We start from the raw sequence: 22,942 nt of genomic DNA on the forward strand, positions 1-22,942 counted from the left end.
AGTTACATGTACATAATATTACCCCACCCACAAGTTTTTTTAAATGAAAACTTCTAGGGCTTCCCAATCCCATGTTTTTACCTATTTTGTGTATACCTGTATTTTCATGATTTATTGATTGAAATTGAATTATGTACACATAATATTAGGGTTAGGTTTAGGGTAGGGTATTCGGGGTTAAAGTAAATATCGTCTTTAGGGCAAGTCCAAGAATTCGCGCGCGTTACGTATGGGACATTTCAGAGGCTTTAATGACCTGAAAAATAGTGTTAAATGACTTTGATTAGATTGAATACCCTCATGATGGTAGACATCTAGGAAAAGAATAATCATGCAAAAAATGGTGACATTTGACCTTGACCTTGACCTTTTAGAGGGAAAAGATGGGCCGTTACGTATGGGACGCAGAAAAAAGACAATTTTTGAAACATTTTTTTCAAGCTGAGAATTCTCTAAAAGTATTTCATTTGACAACTTGTAACTTACTGTGATAAAAGTCACAATACTCTAGTATATCTAAGGCAAGTTTCATGTCATAAGCGAAATCCCTCTAATTACAGACTCTAATTAAACAAATTAATGACATGTTACGTATGGGACAGTTACGTATGGGACATTTTGTCCCCATAGAGAACGTACACAATTTTCCCCATAATTCAAAAAAATTGAAATAATTTAAAATATGGAAATAACAAGAGTTTCAGTCTTTTAAAATGTTCTATTGAGACATATTTGATATGACTGAAGAGGAAATTAGCCATTTCAACATTTTTTTCTTTTTTTTTTCATGGTTTCATGAATTTCTGTATTTCTATTGTTTTTATTTTTTTTCATATTTTTCCATTTTCACAAATTTTTTGTTTCAATTGCTTTCATTAATCAGTATTCATAACAAATCAGTCTTTAAAAACTAAAGAAAAGGTAAATAATCACTTTTTAGAGCACTCTTGAAATTTGTTTTTCTCCATTCACTTTGTACACAAATCTCCCCATTGACATTGTGTGTAAATGTCCCATACGTAACATGTTGTCCCATACGTAACAATTTTTTAATTAACTTTTAATTAAAAGGTGAACTCTATTTTTGAAACTTTTTTGGGTATAACATTTTCATACTTTATAAATTAGAACTTCCCAGAGATGCAACAATACAAGTATTGTATTATGAGAAATAACTTAAAAAAACGTCCTCAAAATGTTACGTATGGGACATTCCATCGTTGGACAAGACCTAATTTGCATAATTAATTAGATGACACCACTTTTTTTTCCCCAAAATTAATAAGATGTGAGGGGGTCCATGTCCCACCTATGACTAAATCTCACAAGTTTTCTTTTCATTTTCTATGAGTTTTTATAATTGTCCCATACGTAACGCCCATTTTACCAATTATGCAAATTAGGTGCCCCAAATTAGCATAAATATGCATATTATCAAATTTTTCTTAATGAAATTTTAAAATTCAACATTTGGGCTTTCTTACCCCACCAAAGATAACTTCTTAAATTAAAGATGAAATTTTGCCTTCTAGGGTGACCTTTCTTGGACTTGCCCTTTACATGTGATCGGCTTTTGGTTCAGAACCGCGAGTCGATACAGAATCGGCTTTTGGGTTTATCTTGCACCGCGTTTATACGCTGTTACAGCTCGCGGTGCAGAATCGGCTCACGTGGCAAGAACCTGAAATGATACGAGCACCAACAATATACGTCATAACAAAGACAATGCTGGATCCATGCGCTTTGAAGTACATGTACGTCACAATGGTAAAGCAAATGAAATGCGCGCCAATTGCCGATGCAGAATTGGCTTTCTGTTTACACGCAACAAAAAAGCAGATTCTGCATCGGCTCGCGGTTCAGAAACGCGAGCAGATGCAAAAGCCGATCACATGTAAACACGGAATATGTCAGTTGCTTGAAGTGTGAAAAATTTACAGCGAAGCAATTGTCGCCAGAGCAAACATCATGGAATCCGGTAATTATTGCTTACTCTACAGTTTAGATTTGGCTTTTATCTCTACCACAATTTGCTCACTGCATAGTGCATGCAATCTGCCAGCATGAAGTGACCATGAAAAATCCACACAAAATCAATTTTATAGGTCTACAGCAATGATAGTGGTTTTGAGGCACTGATACACTTTTCAATGTAGAACTGTTCTGAAAATAACACCTTTTATCATGATTCATCGACCTAGAACAATGATGACTAATTAGATTGAATAACTAAGGAAATAAATGTGAACTCCCGACTGATTTTGATAACAATATCATTATAATGAGTCATTACCAACAAAATGTTGTCACAGACAGGGATATTATTATAGTAAGGATAGGATCACTCAAAATTCAGAGAGAGGGGGGCAAGAGAAACTGAGAATGAAAAGAAAGTCCTGGCCTGGGAATGGAGAGAGATGGGGGAGGGGGTCCAGAGAAACAGAGGACAAGAGATAAATGTACCGTTCTTTATATTCCATGCAGCAAATTTCATCATAATCTGTTGAAGAATAATTGATTGACTATCATTTAAAATACTGTACATATACATAGTTGGGCTGATGATGTCCCCACTCTCCCTTTTTCTCTTTCACTACATGAATAAAAAACTTCATCAATTGCAATTTATATTATTTTCTAATACTTGTGTAATGTATAAAATGTGTCTTCCCTGAATTCCTTGTGACAAAATATTATAAGTTTCAGCAATGATTATGATTTTTTATACATATTCAATACCCAACCCTATCAAAAACATCTTTAATTTCATACAATACAAAATAAATGTACAAAGGGAAGTGACATCCTCTGCTCATTCATAAAAACAGATCTATTTCATTGAAATAATTCGAAACTTCTAAATCAAGTTTATAGAAATATACACACTGTACTGCACATGATATTTGTATGTACTTGTAAAAGAGGGCAATACAAAGTTTACGCCAATCGAAGTCTAAAAGTGATACATAAAATCACTGATAACTTTCAGGTTCTTTTTCTCAACTTCAAAAATATAATCAAAAGGAGTAGATTTGTGCATCATTCACTTTCTACAGCTGGGGTAATAATATCCAAGTCCTATAGAAGCGCATATATAGACATTATTCATTATGTGATATGCGCTATACAAGAACTTTATATTCTTTAAAGTGGATACACAATGTCATACAATGTAGGACTAGAGTTAGCATTTTTTTAATTTAATAATTTTAAAAATCTGATTTTCCCAGTATTGCACTTCAATAATCAATCTTTCTTTTTACATAAATGGGCAGTGGCTACTGGCATGTGTGCATACACAATAAAACAAATAGTGAAAGTGAAAATCAATAGTTCCCCACTTTTCTGATTGATTGCAGAATTTCATTTTGGTGATTGCAGCAGAAAGGTCATGCAGGAGATAAAATCATCACATTGTACGTTTGCAGGAAAAATTCCTTTGGAGTCCGCTATGTATTTCCAATAAAACTTTGCTGCAGCGCGCAACACTGGCACTGGTCAGACAGTCCCAGACCAGTAAAAATTGCTGTCGGGCCAGTAACTTTTCAGAAATAGCCAGATTTACTGGTCTGAAATGACCAGTATTATATCAAACTATTAAATATAATTATGATATTTTCTCCTCTATAGTCAATAATAAAAAAATAACTTTGGCATGTTATAAAATGGCTTTCCAAAATTGAGAAATGGTTCTTATGAATGATGTGTGTACTGTTTTGTTAGTAAGTTTTTTTTGGGGGGGGCAAAAAAGCAAAAAAATACAGCAAAATAAGCAAGTCTTTATGTTTTTCTTTATTTTGGGGGAACAGTGAAATTTAGGTTTGGACCAGTAAAAAATGGAAAAACTGGGTATCTGCTGGTCCGACATGAACAGGTTGGACCAGTAGAAATAAAGGGTTAGTGTGGAGCCCTGCTTGCTGTCAAAGAAAATGTCTTTTTTTCTGCTGGCATTCTCATTTTCTCTATTACCTGTATTGCCCTGCATAAAGCAAGACATATCAATTTTGTTTAATAGATTAAAGATGATACAATAAATGGCAAGCATCATAAAAGCCATGGCATTTAAATTTATATTTTGATTTTTTTTGGGGGGGGTATCCAAATAAATTCACATGTTGTCCCTTTTATGTTGATTTTTCTTTCGCAGCTCCCTCTCTTTCGATCGTACTATATTCCCTTTTCTCTGCCCTTTTCACTCTTCTTCCATTTTTTTGTTCTTGTTTTGATTTTTTTTTCTTATCAATAAAAACCAAGAATATACAGTATATTCAATGGAACAAAAATTAACGTAATTATGTAAATATTTGATCCATCCAATATTTCTCTCACTATATCACAATGAAATTGCATTTGTAAATAATGTGATATTATTTGAGAATCAATGATTTGTTACAAATTCCATCAACATACTTCAGCTTTTAAATCAGTACAAATTTTGTGGAAGCATAACTCTCCAATATTGCAAAATTGCTAAATTTCCGAATACCATAAATATTTGTCTTTTGTCTCTTGCCAATATTGGGAGGCATGGTATTGATACTGATTGAACCATGTCAGAAGCAATTTAGGACAAACTTGTCTTCGTGGCAAACAGAGGGAGTGTTTTCATCAGTCTCCGTAATAACACACAAAACCGTGATTAATTGGTGACTTGATGTACATACATGTACATGTACATACATACAAACACATTAAACACATACATGTATCTGGGTCCCATAATACAAAGGTTAGCGATTGATCGTATGCTTGATTTTCACGAATGGTTGTAAATTGTAGTCAATGGAATCAAGTAGAAAATTATTCTACGATCATTGCTAAGTTTTGTGTTACAGCCCCCTGGTGTTACAACTTACATGTACATTGTTGGTGTTGGATCAACATCTGTCTGGGTTCTATTACAACACCTTTGCTTGTTGCTTTAACACTCTTTGGTGTTACTATGTATGTTCTATCTCTATATTAGGTGTAAATCAAACACCCAATAGGGGTGTTGGTCTCTAGGTACACCAACTGGAGTCAGTTTTAACACACCAAGTTTTCAGGTAACACTCTGAATTTGGCCAACTTGATCACAACATGGATTTTTTTTTAATGAAAACCAAACAATAATCAACTGTAGTTCCCATATGTGGGTGATACAGCTACAAATCAATTATTTTATCATCAAAGGCAACCAAACTCTGTAGATCTGGGGCCCAATTACACTTGTTATGATAAAAAATGCAATCAACAGTTTTAGCGCTACTGAAATTGTTTGATTTGGTTGGCTGTTTTTAGTTAAACCCGTTTTATATAGAAATTGTGCATAATTCGTTCCCTACATGTATACTATAACAAGTCTTTAAATGGAACCATGACTCCCATATAAACCAAGATGGGGTACATACAGTAATTAGGTATCCTCTATCAGGGGCAGATCCAAGGTTTTCCAAAAGAAGGCACATTTTCCTGAAGAAAATTTGACAAGCAAAAAAAAAAAGGGTTTTCACATTAAGATCTAAGGTCATTTCGTCCGCGGAAAATTGGAAAAGCAAAAAAAAAGTCCTTACTTTTAAAAGGGGGCACAGTTGGTTGGTAAAAATGGGATATACATCATAACAAATTTTAATTATGGCTCTCAAAGGGGGGCACGGGCCGGCTGTGCCCCCCCCCCCCCCCCCCCCCGGATCCACCACTAGCCTGTATGAGCTGTCGTTTTTGTATGCAGAATTTTCGCAAATCACAGGGATCCCAACAATTTTATGAGTTTATGAATTTGCGATCGGAAGATAATATAGTACATATATCTGATCTATGGTTGCTGGAAATAGCTTATACTTTTTGTTGGTTATTGCATACTGTACATGCATCATGAGTACTGATTGAATATTGTGGAAAGGCATAACAGTCGAGAGTTTGATGTCCTCTTTATCCCCATTCAAATATTGCAACATGTAAGTCTGCACGCATGGGCAATTAGTTCAAAATGTCATAGTCTGAGTGGATCCTAACAGGCAAATTAGCTTGCCGATTGGTTTTCAAAGCGGCTCATTTTATGAACAAGCTCTCGCTTTACTGATATGGTTAGCGTGGTGCAGAATTAGATGGTTCATTTTAACAATCTCTGAAAATTCTTTAGCTGGAGTTCCTGATAAGGTTCCATTCCATGGATTCATCAATACCCATTTCCCATTCAGCTCAAGCTTTTGGCCCGCTAAAATTTATCCACACAACTGACAAGCCTTTCACAGTAAAAACATTTGGACAAATTACCATTGAAACATTGTCCTCACATTTATGCTTGACCTTGTATTTGGTGGGCAAAAATTTTGTACAGTTTTTAACCAGTTTAAAAGGCATGTATGCCCTAGTCTTACATGAAGAATGTACCTGAACCCCTTCGCCTGGTCAAACTACCATCCTATAACTATTTACTGGAAAAAAATTGTTACTTGTAATGAGAACGGTCCAAGCTGTCTTGGAAGTGATCTTCCAAACCACACTTCCAAACCACACCAGTGATCTTCCAAACCAAACCAATGTAAATTTCAAAGTGAGGACACAACTGGTCTTCCGGAAGCAATCTTTGCAACTTCATGCACTGTGTGTAGTATGCCTATGCTGCAGTTTCAAATTCTGCGTGAAACATGTCCCCCACTGAGAGTGCTCCAGTAGCGACAAGACCACTTTACTATACAAGGCAAAAGCGATTTTGTGTCTCGTCGACTATGAAAATAACCAGAAATATCGTGATTTGTGAGGGCACGAAACATAATTGTATTGAAACTTCATTATGAAATGACTGGGATGGAATAACACAATTTTGTCATAAGAGCCTTGCCATTAACTTTAATACTGACCTGAAAATGACGTTCGACCGTAACATGTGACCTCCGACTGCAGCATAACAGCAGGTCACCTAAGTACATCTACCATCTAAGTTTGGTTGAAAAGTGACTTACGGTTGCACAGTTAGGTGTCATAAGAGTGTCTTGCATGTAAACTTTAACGTTGACCTGAAAATTACCTTTGACCTTAACATGTGACCTCCGACTGCAGCATAACATGCAGGTCCCCAAAGTCCACCTACCATCCAAGTTTGGTTGAAAAGTGACTTACAGTTGCGGAGTTAGGTGTTAGAAGAGAGTCTTGCATGTAAACTTTAACGTTGACCTGAAAATGACCTCTGACCTTACCATGTGACCTCCGACTGCAGCATAACATGCAGGTAATCCAAGTCCATCTAACATTCAAGTTTGGTTGAAAAGTGATTTACGGTTACGGAGTTAGGTGTCATAAGAGAGTCTTGCATGTAAACGTTAACGTTGACATGAAAATAACCTTTGACCTACCATGTGACCGCCGACTGCAGCAGAATATGCAGGTCCTCCAAGTCCATCTACCATCCAAGTTTGGTTGAAAAACAACTTACGGTTGTGGAGTTACATGTATGTGTCATTAGATTTGTGACTGACGGACGTACGACGGACGACATTTGGATCCCTACCTCGCCTTCACCTCTGGTGGGCGAGACAAAAAGTGGTTTTGTAAACAACTGATCAAATGGGAATGCCACAGCAAAGCGATTTTCCACCAAACTGGTTTTCGTAAACCATTTCCCAGTAAACTAGTTTTAGAAAGTATAATGAGAACAGGGTATGCATGAGATGAATTCATTTTCTATGTGAAACCTGTGGGAAAAGGCCTTGCAGACATGGGTTTCCTCCTCCCCCTTAATAGGTTTATTTTTATGTTTACTGTCAGGCCTATTTATAAAAACAAACAAAAATTCATATTGCAACTTTCAATCAGCAATGAGCAAACAAAGGTCGTCAAGTTGTAAGTTTCATTTCTTAGATTTAAAATATCTCTCCAGGTTATCATTTTCTCTCCATGCACTTGTGTTTTGTTGTTTTTTTTAATTCAAATAAGGGTTAAGTCAGCCAACAAATGTATTATGCATACATATACATGTACATAAACATATAACTTGTTCCTTTTTTTCTGAAGGGTACATGAGATACAATTATATGACTATGTTAACATCTACTTTAATAGAAAGTGCATTTTCCCTATTATACATTGTATGCATATTTGTTTTTATTCAAACGATTGTAAAGTCAACCAACAAATTTTAAAAAGCATATTTATCTACATATACGTTATGTACATACTACATGTACAGGTAGTACATGTATGTTGCTTCGTGTGTGTTAACATCTACCTTAAGTAACGGTGTATTAACCGCACCTTTTTCTCGGCGGGACAGAAGCAAAAGTCGGGGGTGCGGTTTATACACGGTGACGGGTCCGAGCCAGCCCGCCGTAACCCCTCCCGTACATGTACGATGTCTGCCAGTTCACAACACGTCGAGTGGCCGGGCGTAGCCGCCCAGGCAATGTCGTTTAGAGGGGTATGAGCCGCGGGTAATGGGAAGCGAACGATCTTAATTAAATGATGTCCATAACAAACGCACCCACCTTCATGACACTAATTTTGACTTTATTCTCGATTCAAAGTAGTGAAGTTCCCTGGCTAATTTAAAAGGGACGCCAAGCATACTCGGTATATTTTTGTCACCGCCAAGCACACTCGCCAATATTTTTGTCACCGATGAGCGAGAGTTGAGTGAGCTTGCTTAGAGATTGCGTTGGAATGTGGTTATAATGCGACTTAAGCTGGCGCTATTCAAAGTCCCGTTTCGCGCCAGCTTTTTTTTTGCCTTCCTGTTTGCTTTTCATAAGATACCATGTAAACCATGCACGAGAGAGACGGCACGAAGCCGAAAAAAACAACTGGACAAAATGTCAATTTCTTTGTTTCTTGAATCTTCCTGTAATCCCGTATCCAAAATTCATGCTAAGACATCAAATTTTCGAAAGTGATTGTGAGGTTGTGATGCAAGAAATGTGAATGTTTCTTCCTCCTACGCTGGGAAAGACACAGATCATAATTTGATGTACTGGCATGACTGGTACTGTATCGTAGTTTGCAATGTAATGGCAGTGCTATGTGTGTGCGTGTACACTGTGACTGTGAGGTGAGTGTGTAAGTTGCCAATATTGGCGGGACCGTTCTTTCTTTCTAACATTTGTAGATGAATTGATCAAGAACAGCAGATTTCCGCATACCGGTGATCTCTTTGGATACTTTGAAATATTAAAAACTTCGATTTTGTTTCTTCGTACCTCAAATATGCATGTAAATGTAAGATTTTTTTTTTTAGTCCAAAGTTGGGGGTGCGGTTAATACACGGGTGCGGTTAATACACCGTTACTTACGGTACTTTAGAAAGTGCATGGTGTTGTATTCAGTGCTTGGCCTTGACTTTTCTATTGCTAATGTGTATCCTTTGTATTAAGGAAGCCTTCATCTCTATACGAATTTTTTGCCTGCAACCCTCATTACACATTCAATACATGAACTTCTTCGCACTATTAAGATGTACACATGTAATGGCTTGTTGAACAGCCACCCCCCCCCCCCCTTGACACTCTCTCATGTATATATCTCTCTATCCATTTGTCTGCAATCCTCATTTACATCACCATTCCAATTCATCAATATTTTCTTCACACTGATTTACTGATGTATACTTGGTTTGTTGAACAGCCCCCCCCCCAAAAAAAAAAAAAATTTCTTTCATATAATTTACATGTATGTCTCTATTAAATGAGAATCCTTGATGCAGTAATTGTACATTGCACTGTTTATGTTGGCTTTATTTTTCTCTGAGCACTACCTGATTCACTTGCACCACCACCCCACTAATACACTTTATTACATTTCTATCAGAACTGACTACCTGCCCCTATTCTTACCCCCCCCCCACACTTTCCCTCTCCCTCTCTGACTCTTTCTCTCTGTGTTGCCCCCTCCCCTTTCTTCTGCCTAAATACTTGCCCTGACACTCTATTTTCCAAATTTTTTTTTATATGGATACATGAAAATACATGTAAAGTGTCTTCTCCCCACCATCCCCCTTTGCTCTGGCATAGCTGTTTGTCTCCAACTGTGGATAACTATCCCTGAAATACCCTTTTTACACAGGATTTTCTTAGCCCCGGACTATCGCTAACCCCGTTTTAACCCCAGACTAGTGGTAGCTCATGCTTTAAATACATTTGTCGATCATTCGTAGTACAAGTACTTCACTCGTACACTTTTTACACACGCTAAAATTTCCTTAACCCCGTACTATAGGTGGGGCTAAATTGCCATTTAGCCCCACCTATAGTACCGGGTTAAGGTTAGCCCACTTTCGTTTTACACTAGCGATCTTAACCCTGTACTATCGCTCTTAGCACTGCAATTGCTGAGATAACCCTGCTTTTTTGCAGGGCCAAAAAATCCCGTACTAAAGGTGGGGTTAGCCCACTTTGCAAAAATGCTGTGTAAAAAGAAAGGGGGCTAAGCTTAACCCAGTACTATCGGTGGGGCTAAATGGCAATTTAGCCCCACCTATAGTACGGGGTTAAGGAAATTTCTGCGTGTGTAAAAAGGGTATTGGAGTACAATCATGCTGTTGTAATAACATGTGTTGGCAGTAAGTATTTGAAGCTGGTGAGATATCATTTTTGCCATGCAGAAGGAAATGAAAATGAATCCACAGTAGGCCTATAGAGTAGAATGCTGAATGTTCATTGACTATTTCTGAGACCTAAGCACAACATCAATTTTACAGTTCATCTATAATTACTGGTAGTCAGTAAATTACAAGTCAAATGTGTACATGTACATGTTATCATACTGATTTCAACATTGTAGCCTACATGTGTTGTTTTTTGTTTTCTTTTAATATGGATATTCTTCCCCCTAACAATAATTCAATTCCGATTTGAAAGTTACCAAAGTCTGAAATGGTACAGTACGAAAAAGCCTTGTGAAAACACTTCATGTACAAAATCAATAGGAAATATGGGGCAACATAACGTTTATAATGATATTTTTCTGCTATGGCTACATACATGTACATGTACAACATGTATATGAACAGCATGAATGTGTACAAAACGCAGACCAATCAAATTTCTTTTAAACATTAGCCTATTTAGACAGAGTTTCACATGAAATAATATGAATCATTTAATCAAAATGAAATCAATGCCATCATGGAAAAATATTCCAATTCAGCATACATGTCAATGCACCAAGTGCAACATTCAATTCATTTCAATTTGTTTTGTTTCCATTAAAAAACATCAAAATATACATGTATAGTACATTCATGATACCGTAGACAGCTGAACCATGTACGTACATGTATACATGTATACAAAAAAATAATTCATATACATGCATAAGATTATAAGTAAAAACTACGATCATTGATGTAGAGCTCATCCGGCATCTACATGTAACAACGAAATTTAACACAATTTTAATTTCAGCCCAGTTGACACTGTAGTGAATGATATTGGTGACATAAATTGAGGATAGAAATTAGAATTGAAATTGATGAAGAAATGACATAGAAGCATTTTTTGTGATCTATTCATAAATTTCATATAAATGAAGCATAAATAACTTTCTAGTCAAAATTTCTTAACTCTGTGTAGAACCTTGGTCAATCTAATGTAGCTCTCAGACGGAACAAAAATAATCAAAATCAATCAACAGATAAATAAAGGAATTTTTGTGAGTTTTGAAAATATATGAATAAATTAGCATATTCAAAGAAATTCAAAATTCTGTGTTGAAATTTTGTATCACCACCTCGAGCTATCATATAAAGCAAACAAAATTGAAATTGACCAATAAACAAAGAAGAAAAAACATTTTTTGTGATTTATGAATAAATTTTGCATAAATTAGGATAAACAATTTTCCAGACACAATTTCAAAATTTTCTGTACAAGTTTGGTGAACCTCATGCAGTTCTACCTGATGGAAGAACAAAATCAAAATCGGTCAACAAATAAATAAGAGGCATTTCTGTGATTTCTGAATAAATTTTACATAAATTAGCATAAGTAATTTTCTACTGAAAATATCAAAATTATGTGTAGAAGTTTGGTGAACCTTATTAAGTTCTACCAGATGGAAGAAAAAAAATCAAAATCGATCAATATTTAAAGAAGAAAAAGCATTTTATTGGAATTTATAAAAATATGAATAAATTAAATTAGCATAAAAATTGTTCTAGTCAAAATTTCAAAATTCTGTGCAGAATTTTGTTGAACCTCATCAAGCTCTACCAGATGGAAGAAAAAAAAATGGGTCAACAAATAAAGAAGAAACATTTTATGTGAATTTTTAAAATATGCATAAATTAATTTCACATAAATTACCATAAAAATTGTTCAGTTCAAAAATTCAAAATTCTGTGTAGAAGTTTGCTAAAACCTCATGAAGCTCTACCAGGTGGAAGTAAAAAATTCAAAATCGGTCAACAAATAAAAGCATTTTTTGTGAATTTTGAAAATGTGCATAAATTAGCATATTTAATGAATTTCAAAATTCTGTGTAGAAGTTTCGAACCCCCCACCTAGTGCTATCATATAAAGCAAACAGAATTGAAATCGGACTTGAAATGGCGAAGAAGGAGCATTTTGAAATTGTGGATGGACGACAGACAACGGACGCCACGCCACGGCATAAAGCTCATTTGGCCCTTCGGGCCGGATGAGCTAACAAATAATGGAAAATGGAACACCTGTAGTGAAGCTTTTTTTTAAGCTTGTATTATGACAGGAGTCCCACAGTACAAAATACAGAATGTATTATTTAATAGATGGTGCATGTATTTGAATTCAACATCTCCCCCCCCCTGCACATGTACCTCCAACCCCATCTCTCTCAGGTACATGTACATGTACATGTATGGAATGATTTTGAATGGACTGAAATTCTTTTTCTGTTGTATTAGTACAGAAGTAATTAAGAGGCCTCCAAAATTGATATCAATTCTTGTACTGTAGAGAGTTCTGAACTTAATCATGAATTTATCAAATTTTCTTATGAGGTATAGGCCTACATGTACATGTATATACATGTATTGTGACCAGCCATTTTCAATAACTGTTGAATCAAGCAATATAAATATTCCCTGCATTCAATTACAATAAAAATGTCCTTTCAACCATGAAAAGGACTCCAGTCTGATTGATATACAGCTGAATGTCAAGGATATGAGCCAACTGACTACAAAATTGTTCAAGCAACACATTCAAATGGATGATTGGTCAGTGAAAATGGAGAAAACAACTCCCTACACCATTCAGTATTATGTGAAGATAACAAAAAATAGTATGGCACACCACACGGTCGATCGCATGCATGCATACCACCCTGGAGATATCTAAAGTATGTAAATGAATGCCACAACCGTTGTCTCATTGAGCCCTGGCTCATGTATGGAGGCTGAATCCAGCATTCAATTATTAAAAGCAGAAGAAACAGGCAGCCAGTGGCCGGCAAATTATGAACTTGAAAAATGATGCTTGAACATTCAAAATGTGCGCTTGTGACAAGGTATTGAAAGATTATATGCTCTTCTTGTTTTGTTTATTCGTATAGGGTTTCTTCCCTTTACTCATTCTCTCTCTTAAAAATCATAAGCCCAAATTCACAACCCTGCTTTTTAAAACCCTCGGTTGAATGCATGGTTTATGCGGAAATCCTGTATACATGTAAATTACGCTTTACTGTGTTCATTAAAAAATTCCAATGCTGATGCGCGTTTTTGTCGCAGTGCGCCAAATTGACGTCTGTTGCCATGGTTAAGTTCGCTATTTCATTCATGAGTCCACTGTTTTGAATTGATGACTTAACTCTTCAAACAGTGGACTCATGAATAAATTAGCATCTTACAGGCGTCAATTTGGTGCACTGTGACAAAAGCGCAAATCAACATTGGATATTTTTTATACAATCGCCCGATACCCGGTAAATTAAGCATAATTTATACAGGAAATCTGCATAAACCATGGATTCAATCGTGGGTTTTCAAAACCACCTTTTAAATTTGAGCCATGAAAATTGAAGCACCATTAACAATAAGAATGCAACGCTGCCTTTATGGACAAAGGTTTTAGAGATAGCCTTCTTTTAAGTTTCAACCTATCCAAAATACAAAAATATTTATTTTAATACTTACTTGCAAATTTCTTATTCTTTTCATCCATGGAGAAGAAGCAGTGATCAAATGCAAATGTCTACAAGTGGAGATAGAAAAATAAATTTAATTTCATTTAATCATTTGAAATGAGAAAGGGAGAGAGACAGAAAGGGGGGGAGGACTAAAGCTACAACATTCCTGGAACATCCTTTCTCACAAATATGCGTGTTTACCGTGTTTAAATTGTTTTTAATTTCAAACTTTAGATCCGACAGTCAAAATATTATAAATTGTTACATGTTTTCTGTTAAGCTTGAACTGGGAGGTATCTTTTATTCCAAGCAAATAAAATATACTAGTGAAATCAAATACTTAGCTCTAACATATATATTACATTACATGTACATGTTGGCCCTATTGAAATAATTTTATCTTCCTTACTATAGCTGCATGGTATATATGTTTTAACAGAGAGGAATCAAAATATTAAGCATGCAATTACAGGTATTAAAGGATGTACTACAGTATACATGTACTTAAAGGTCAAGTCCACCTCAGAAAAATGTTGATTTGAATCAATAGAGAAAAATCAGACAAGCACAATGCTGAAAATTTCATCAAAATCGGATGTAAAATAAGAAAGTTATGACATTTTAAATTTTCGCTTATTTTCAACAAAATAGTTATATGAACGAGCCAGTTACATCCAAATGGGAGAGTCAATGATGTCACTCACTCACTATTTCTTTTGTTTTTTATTGTTTGAATTATACAATATTTCAATTTTTACGAATTTGACGATTAGGGCCTCCTTGCCTGAAAGGGGAATCCAGCCTTGGCCATAAAATGTTGTGTCGGGAAGGAGAAAAATAAATCAAACAGAATGGTGAAAGTTTGAAAGAAATTAGACAAGAAATAAGACAGTTATAGCTGCTTTCAAATTGAGATCACTAATATTATGTAGATTTCAAATTGGCAACTCAGTAAGTAAATTATGACAAGGGGCAAGGACAACTATTTCTCATAGGCCATGTACTTTATTATCAGGGATTTGTGGTTTTCTCCAAAGTACCTATTCCCCTGGGGCAGTAATCTAAATATAACCCAGGTAGTATATTGTTTTATGTCCTCATGAAAGAAAAATATAATTTGAAATAAAACTTTTGGGGAAAATGACATTTTAGCCAAAATATGTATTGGAGTACATGGAGGAATAGTCCTTGCCTTACATCACTATGACATCCCATATGCGGCCAATATGAAGCCTCCATGGGTATAGTGATTACCAATATTTACAACTTTTAAAAATTCATAACTTTCTTGTTGTTTGTCCATTATTGTTCAAACTTTCACCTATCAACTTGTCTGATTTTTCTTTTCCTTATAAAAACATTTTTTTATTTGGTTGGATTCTCCTTGAAGCACAAAATGTTAAAATAATGGAATTCTACGTGTTCAGGGAGGAATGAAACTTCATTTCACATGACAATGACGAGAAAATAAAAATATTTCATATTTCATATAATAAAATACAAAAGAAATAGTGAGTGAGTGATGTCATCAACTCTCTCATTTGGATGTAACTGGCTCGTTCATATAACTATTTTGTTGAAAATAAGCGAAACTTTAAAATGCCATATTCATCCCTTTCTATTTTAGGAGGTAAAACAATTTAAATCGTGTCCATGAAGCAAATTAAAGGTATTGGGCAGAATGAAAACCTTGAGGGGCATTGATACATGTACAAGATATTAATTTCCCCACAATTTACATTAAAGATGCGCAGTTTATTCATACTATCTAGTAAAAAAAACATAAAACACATTTTTTTAATAATATGTAACAGTACCAGTAATAAAATCTAATTTAGTTATTCATTACATTGTACTTACTCTTGTGCCTTTCCTGTAATTTGGTATTCCAACAGAAGAGAGATATGCAAAACAAACAGAAGAAAAATAACACTGAATTGATCAACAATATAAATAGTTTGGTTGCAATTTTGAATGGTATGCTACTGTACTGAAAATAGGGAAATTATACCAACATACAGATACATGTATTCAAAAAGGGGTATTCAAAAATGTACATGTATTTTTATATAAAAAATAAATTGGAACCACGTTAAAACAACGAACCTGTACTGTAGACAATGTAGTCATTCGAACATCTGTGAAATACTGGTAAGTTGGTAATTCAACAGACATTTGCCTGATATGAGGTACATGTAGGCCTATATGTATATTTACTGTATGTACAGTACAAGTACATGTATTATGTTATGTAAAGTTTGAGTGAAGTTCTTTCCAAGTTTTGTCAAATTTAATACCAAACAGCCAGTGTGAGTGTCTGAACTAATCAGTCTACATAGTATGGTCTTAAAGGTAAATGCTAGTTTTGGTAACAATATCAAAATGAGTTCGTACAGAATCCAATGAAATGACCACCAAAGTGTCTGTAAAATAAAGCGTATGTGCCAAAGGATTCTGGAAGAAATTGTGAAATTGCTGAGAAATCAGCAAATAAGCACAGGATTCGGGTAGAGCGTCGGGCGCGACATTTGAAGCAATAATTCTACACTGTCCCACATGCATTTATCTGTGTTGGGGATCTTCAGTCTGAACATTTTTCAGGCTCATAGATTTCAAGATTTCACAAAGTTCATTTTATGTACCTGTTCCAGATCTAGATCCTCGATGATATACTGACAATTAAGCCTTGTTTCACAGACTTTCTCATGAAATCAGTGTTTACTGCAACTACTGGAATTTCTCTTTAAGTACAATTTTAAACATACAGGTATGTAGACCATGGTCTACCTGAAATTCTGTGCTAGAATGATGGGAACCCCAAATTCTATGCTTTAATATTATTTCTTTCTTCATCCATTAACAATGAAGACAATCAGCTTTATCATTTTGAGAGAATCATGAATGACAAAGACCCCTGTTACATCTGAGAGATTCCCTACCTCTGGCCGGCCCGGGGCGTACCTCGGGTCGCAAAGAAATCAGATGTAAACATCCCAAACCTACCTCGGGCCACCTTTTAGCGAACCTACCCGAGACCACATCCAGAGGTAGTCTCGGGTAGGTATTGGGCCGGCCCCGGTCCACCGATTCGTAGATGTAAATGCACACAAGCTTTCGAACCTATCTCGGTCCGTGGATACCGGATACCATGCCGATAGGGGAGGGAATGAACACTGTGATGTAAACAGACCACATTTCGGACTCGGTCCATTCGCTAATCCACCAATAATCTAGTCAAGGTTGCAAATGGACTCGGTCGGGTCTCGGGTAGGAAACTTTCAGATGCAACAGGGGTCTTTGGTGCCAAATAAGCCGATTTAACCTCGCTTGTTTTGTGTCACAATGGACAATCGATCCATGGGAGAACCACCGTTTCAGACCAGTGTTATACCATATCAAACCTTAGTTCAGAATATGGGCAATAGAATTCAATCAACAATGATGTATTTCAGGAAGTTTTTTTTCCTTCATGGCAATAGATGGTGTCAAACCACCTCGATCACAATAATCCCTGTTAAATTACGAGAACTTTTTTAGGCTAAAAAATACCCATTAATTATTCCTGCATTCACACCGCCCTGAAACATACCCTTTCGGAAAAAGTTCCCGAAGTTACGAGCATGCGCAGTATGGTCTGATAAGCAGGCAAGGCGCGAGATTCAAAATCACTAGCCCAGCAGCCACCCACGCCGCCGCGCCCAACGACACGCTGGGCTAAAAGTTCCCGTAAATTGCTTTCACATTGCCAAAATACCTGCGACCTTGGAAAAATCCCCGCGAAAGTTCTCGTAATTTCGCCAAGTACCTACTATTTAGCGGGTATTTTCTTTCGGGGAAATTAAGCGTAGTTTGCTTTTACATTAGGGCAAGTCCAAGAAAAGGTCACCCTAGAAGGCAAAATTTCATCTTTAATTTAAGAAGTTATCTTTGGTGGGGTAAGAAAGCCCAAATGTTGAATTTTAAAATTTCATTGAGAAAAATTTGATAATATGCATATTTATGCTAATTTGGGGCACCTAATTTGCATAATTGGTAAAATGGGTGTTACGTATGGGACAATTATAAAAACTCATAGAAAATAAAAAGAAAACTTGTGAGATTTAGTCATAGGTGGGACATGGACCCCCTAACATCTTAATACTTTTTTGGGGAAAAAAGCGGTGTCATCTAATTAATTATGCAAATTAGGTCTTGTCCAAGGATGGAATGTCCCATACGTAACATTTTGAGGATGTTTTTTTAAGTTATTTCTCATAATACAATACTTGTATTGTTGCTTCTCAGGGAAGTTCTAATTTATCAAGTATGAAAATGCTATACCCAAAAAAGTTTCAAAAATAGAGTTTACTTTTTAATTAAAAGTTAATTAAAAAATTGTTACGTATGGGACAACATGTTACGTATGGGACATTTACACACAATGTCAATGGGGAGATTTGTGTACAAAGTGAATGGAGAAAAACAAATTTCAAGAGTGCTCTAAAAAGTGATTATTTACCTTTTCTTTAGTTTTTAAAGACTGATTTGTTATGAATACTGATTAATGAAAACAATTGAAGTAAAAAAATTGTGAAAATGGAAAAATATGAAAAAATGAAAAACAATAGAAATACATAAGAAATTCATGAAACCATGAAAAACAAGAAAAAAAAATATTGAAATGGCTAATTTCCTCTTCAGTCATATCAAATATGTATCTATAGAACATTTTAAAAGACAGAAACTCTTTTGTTATTTCCATATTTTAAATTATTTCAATTTTTTTAATTATGGGGAAAATTGTGTACGTTCTCTATGGGGACAAAATGTCCCATACGTAACTGTCCCATACGTAACATGTCATTAATTTGTTTAATTAGAGTCTGTAATTAGAGGGATTTGGCTTATGACATGAAACTTGCTTTAGATATACTAGAGTATTGTGACTTCTATCACACTAAGTTACAAGTTGTCAAATGAAATAATTTCAGAGAATCCTCAACTTGAAAAAAATGTTTCAAAAGTTGTCTTTTTTCTGCGTCCCATACGTAACAGCCCATCTTTTCTCTCTAAAAGGCCAAGGTCGAGGTCAAATGTCACCATTTTTTGCATGATTATTCTTCTCCTAGATGTCTACCATCATGAGGGTAATTAATCTAATCAAAGTCAATTAACACTATTTTTCAGGTCATTAAAGCCTCTGAAATGTCCCATACGTAACACGCGCGAATTCTTGGACTTGCCCTTTACCAAAATACCTGGTATTTTCTGATCGGGGTAAATTTCCCGATCAGAGAATACCTGGAACTGACGAACTTCGAGGCGGTCTGAAACCACCTACTCATCATCAATCTAAACTTGGACACCTCTGCAAACACTCTGTCACATTATCAGAGAAAAATCTATAAATCCTGAACTTTTCTTAAACTGTTCTCATATGCTTCCCTTGCTCTCTCTTCACCTAAATATGTTCCAGCCTCCCCCCCCCCCTTCCTTCCCACCTTTCCCTCACACAAGAATAAAACCAATTTGTCATCATCATGGAAAATACACTGCATGAATACATCTATAGTCAACCCCGGGTACAGAAAATGGGATATAATTATGAAAGTCCTATTACCAGCCTTGGCTGAAAAGATATGTCAATTACATGTACATGTAGGTCGTTTGAGGGGAAATAAAAGCAATCAATGGTTTTCCTGGGCAGGCTATAGAAACAACCATCTACAATGTATTGTTACTGTGACAATGGACTTCCTTCAACACATTGCTTGGAGCAAGAAATTCCCCATTAGCTGCGATCAGTAGGAAATGAAGATGAAGCTTTGGCAAGGTTGTTATTTTTTGTTGAAATAATCTTTAATCCTGGGTTCATTCTCACACACATGCCAGTTTTGTCAAAAAAGCTTTTGGCCAATACACCATTAATTACTAGTATACATGTACATGTAGTTTGTCATTGTACCAAGCTCCATATGTATAAACTGTACATACATAGAGCTAATATACAGAAGGAGAACCATCTTCCAATTCCTCTGTTAATCCTTTGTTATCGCTTCCTTCTGGCGAAGGAACGATACATGTATCTAACATCAATCGGCCAAGCCGCCAGGCGAAAGTTAGAGCCCGCTTACATAACGCGAAAAGCCCGCTCAAAAAATCTGAGGTCAGAGATTTTTTGAAGGTCCCTGCGAGGCACAGCCATTAACGACGTTCTCCCACATAACTTCCCTTCGAGCTCTGTTTTTTTCAAAAATCGAAACACGACTTGCTGTTCTTCCAACATCCATATCTCTTCGTACGGATTTCTGATGTACCGGTATGTCTTTTATGTATGGTTGAACTTCTGAGATGATCCACTTTGCATACATACCAAATACGTTACAATCTCATTCACCCCAGCCACGATACGAACAGAAAAAGTTGGATAATAACTGATACTAGTATCAGTTATTATACCAAACAGTTTTCCAAATTTCGTAAGATTAATAACATTGCCTTTACGTTCTAATGAATTTGTAACATATTTCCAAAGTGGAGTAACTTTTTCACATTCACAAAATAGGTGTACAATCGCTTCTTCTTCCTTTTCACAAAATACAGTTGGGAGATTTCTTTCTATTGATTTTGAATAAAAAATCATTCAATGCTATTGTTTTATGAAATATTCTAAAATAAAAAGAGTGCAATCTAGTGTCAAAAGTACAAGTGAAATTGACATTATGAACCATCTCCCAAATGGTTTCTTCAGGAACAGTAATTTGACTTTTCCAATAATACCTCTTCTCAGGGATATGAGGTACATTCAGCATACTTCAAAGTTGATTTCGATGGTAAGATTGTATGCCTTGAAAATATAACAACGAATCTACGGGGCATTTCTACATCGATTGATGCATCGTTGAGTATCTTCCGGTGCCCAACGTACTCCTATTTGTGTAAGTTGAAGGTGAGTATGATGCTTGAGCTCCGAGCTTGCTCGCTCAGCTCATTCACACAGTATAGGCCTGAGCTCCGGACCATTTCAGAAAAATACTAGAATTGATGAACTTGAAGCAATAGATCTAGAACGAACGTTTATGATATTTCGTTGATTATGATCTGTAAATTTTTTATATTAATATTTAATACCCATTGGGTAAAGTTTAAATTTGTATTCGATCAACTTTCCCTATCTGATTTAGGGCTGATTCAAGGGGGGCCTGCGCCTGTAAGTGTGAAAGTGCCGTGATGGACCACCCTGCTGTGAGGGGATTAGCGGTGCAGCACATGGGGCAAAGCATTGTAGAGTCAGTCCTCCTTCTGTAATAGCTCTATGGTACATACATGTACATTTAGTAAAGTACAGAGTGTAAGTCAATAATTGATGCAAAATTGATGACATGCATAATCTGATAAGAGGCCTACTGTGAATGTGCATGTACAAGGGACAGACAAGAAGCAGCAACTGTTTGTTTGAAAACAATCACAGTATTTCAACACCTGTATTAATAACTTATTTGATCCCCCTAGATCCATCACTATGCAAGTACAAGTAATTTCCAGGGTGATGGGGAAAAATTTATGTATGTACACAAAGCATTTCAGATTTGGTTCAATCTGTGTTCGTTCATAGTGTTGGAAATGCCTGCCCCTCCCACTTGCAAAGTCCATACCAGTCAGTCCGCAGCCCGTCCGAAAGTGCTCTATTTTATTCAGCGGTATGCATAGCCGTCCGTGGTTATGCATACGTAATGAGCTGTGAAGACGAACTTTCCGATCGGTGTTTTTTGCTCTTAGAATCGTTTATTCCTCACAAAATTGGTCTTATTTTATAGATAAGGCTTTGAAATATCTGATCATTTGAATAAAATGCACATTTGACGTATTTTGAAGACCGATATTTAGCTTAGAAAAAAGGATTTTTTTCAAGAAATATGTGTGAATAAACGGAGCGTATTTTTGCATAGAAATCACACTTGCGTCAAATTGATATTATAATCAATGTAAAGCGTAGACATTCTTCTTTACGACTAAAAAAAAATCATGAAATTTCATGATGTAGCAAAGTCAGGAACCACAAAAAACCACGGCAATGTCCATCGCAAAATGATTGGAATTGCAGTACAATTGCCGACGCGTTCTGATTGGTCAACAGCGGCGCACAGACTTACAACATCTTATATAGCATTAAAAACCCGGAAGTGGTACGAAAGCGGTCTGTGGCGACTTGCGTAGGCACTATGTTTGACGAGTGCAGGGACCCTGGTTCGAATCCGATCGACGGAGTTTTTTTTTTTTTCGTGGGGGGAGGGGGAATATATTTTGGCTTTTTCTTTAAATCATATTCCTCCCCGTTCCTACCCAGCTTTATTCTCTTTTTTTTTACTTTCATGTGAATTTCTATTTAGGGCTGCATTATTAAATCATGGAGCTATGAATAAATCTTCTACTTAATCACTTCTGATTTTCAGGTTCTTGATTACACTTATTTGGGCAGAGGTGGGAAGGGAAGTGAGTTAAAGGTCAAGTGCACATCAACAAAAAATTCTTTGAATAGAGAAATTTCCCCTTTTTAACACATAACAGTTATATACACAAAACAATGGTATGCAAATAGAGTTGATTATGTCATTCACATCACATTACTTTCTAAATTTTGGTTGCATTTTATTATATCAATTTTAGCAAATTTGTTATAAAAACTCTTCGAGTCACAATAGGTTACATTCATGGAAACTACAAATGTTAATGGAGGAATTAAAATCTCTCAAAATTTGTCAAAGAAAATGAGAAAATCAAAATAAAACATACATGTCATGAACAGGTATCAAACAAAAAAATACACAAGAAATTAGAGTGTGTGTGACATAATCAGTTCTGTAATTTGCACCTTGACCAAGATGAGCAT

General features: G+C 35.8%; 1 protein-coding gene across 7 annotated transcripts in view; it reads right to left on the minus strand.

Moving 5' to 3' along the window:
* Positions 1 to 22,942, minus strand: part of LOC121415808 (kinesin-like protein KIF13A) — a 129,728-nt gene that overhangs the window by 90,392 nt on the left and 16,394 nt on the right. For all 7 annotated transcript variants that reach the window (XM_041609152.1, XM_041609143.1, XM_041609159.1 and 4 more), the window contains exons 3-4: positions 15,934 to 15,946; positions 14,081 to 14,138 (exon numbers count right to left, since the gene is read on the minus strand). In XM_041609152.1, the coding sequence (XP_041465086.1) occupies positions 14,081 to 14,138; positions 15,934 to 15,946 (71 nt within the window). The remainder of the gene's footprint in view (positions 1 to 14,080; positions 14,139 to 15,933; positions 15,947 to 22,942) is intronic.

This window comes from Lytechinus variegatus, chromosome 1 (assembly GCF_018143015.1).
Source record: "Lytechinus variegatus isolate NC3 chromosome 1, Lvar_3.0, whole genome shotgun sequence".
Classification (NCBI taxonomy): domain Eukaryota; kingdom Metazoa; phylum Echinodermata; class Echinoidea; order Temnopleuroida; family Toxopneustidae; genus Lytechinus; species Lytechinus variegatus.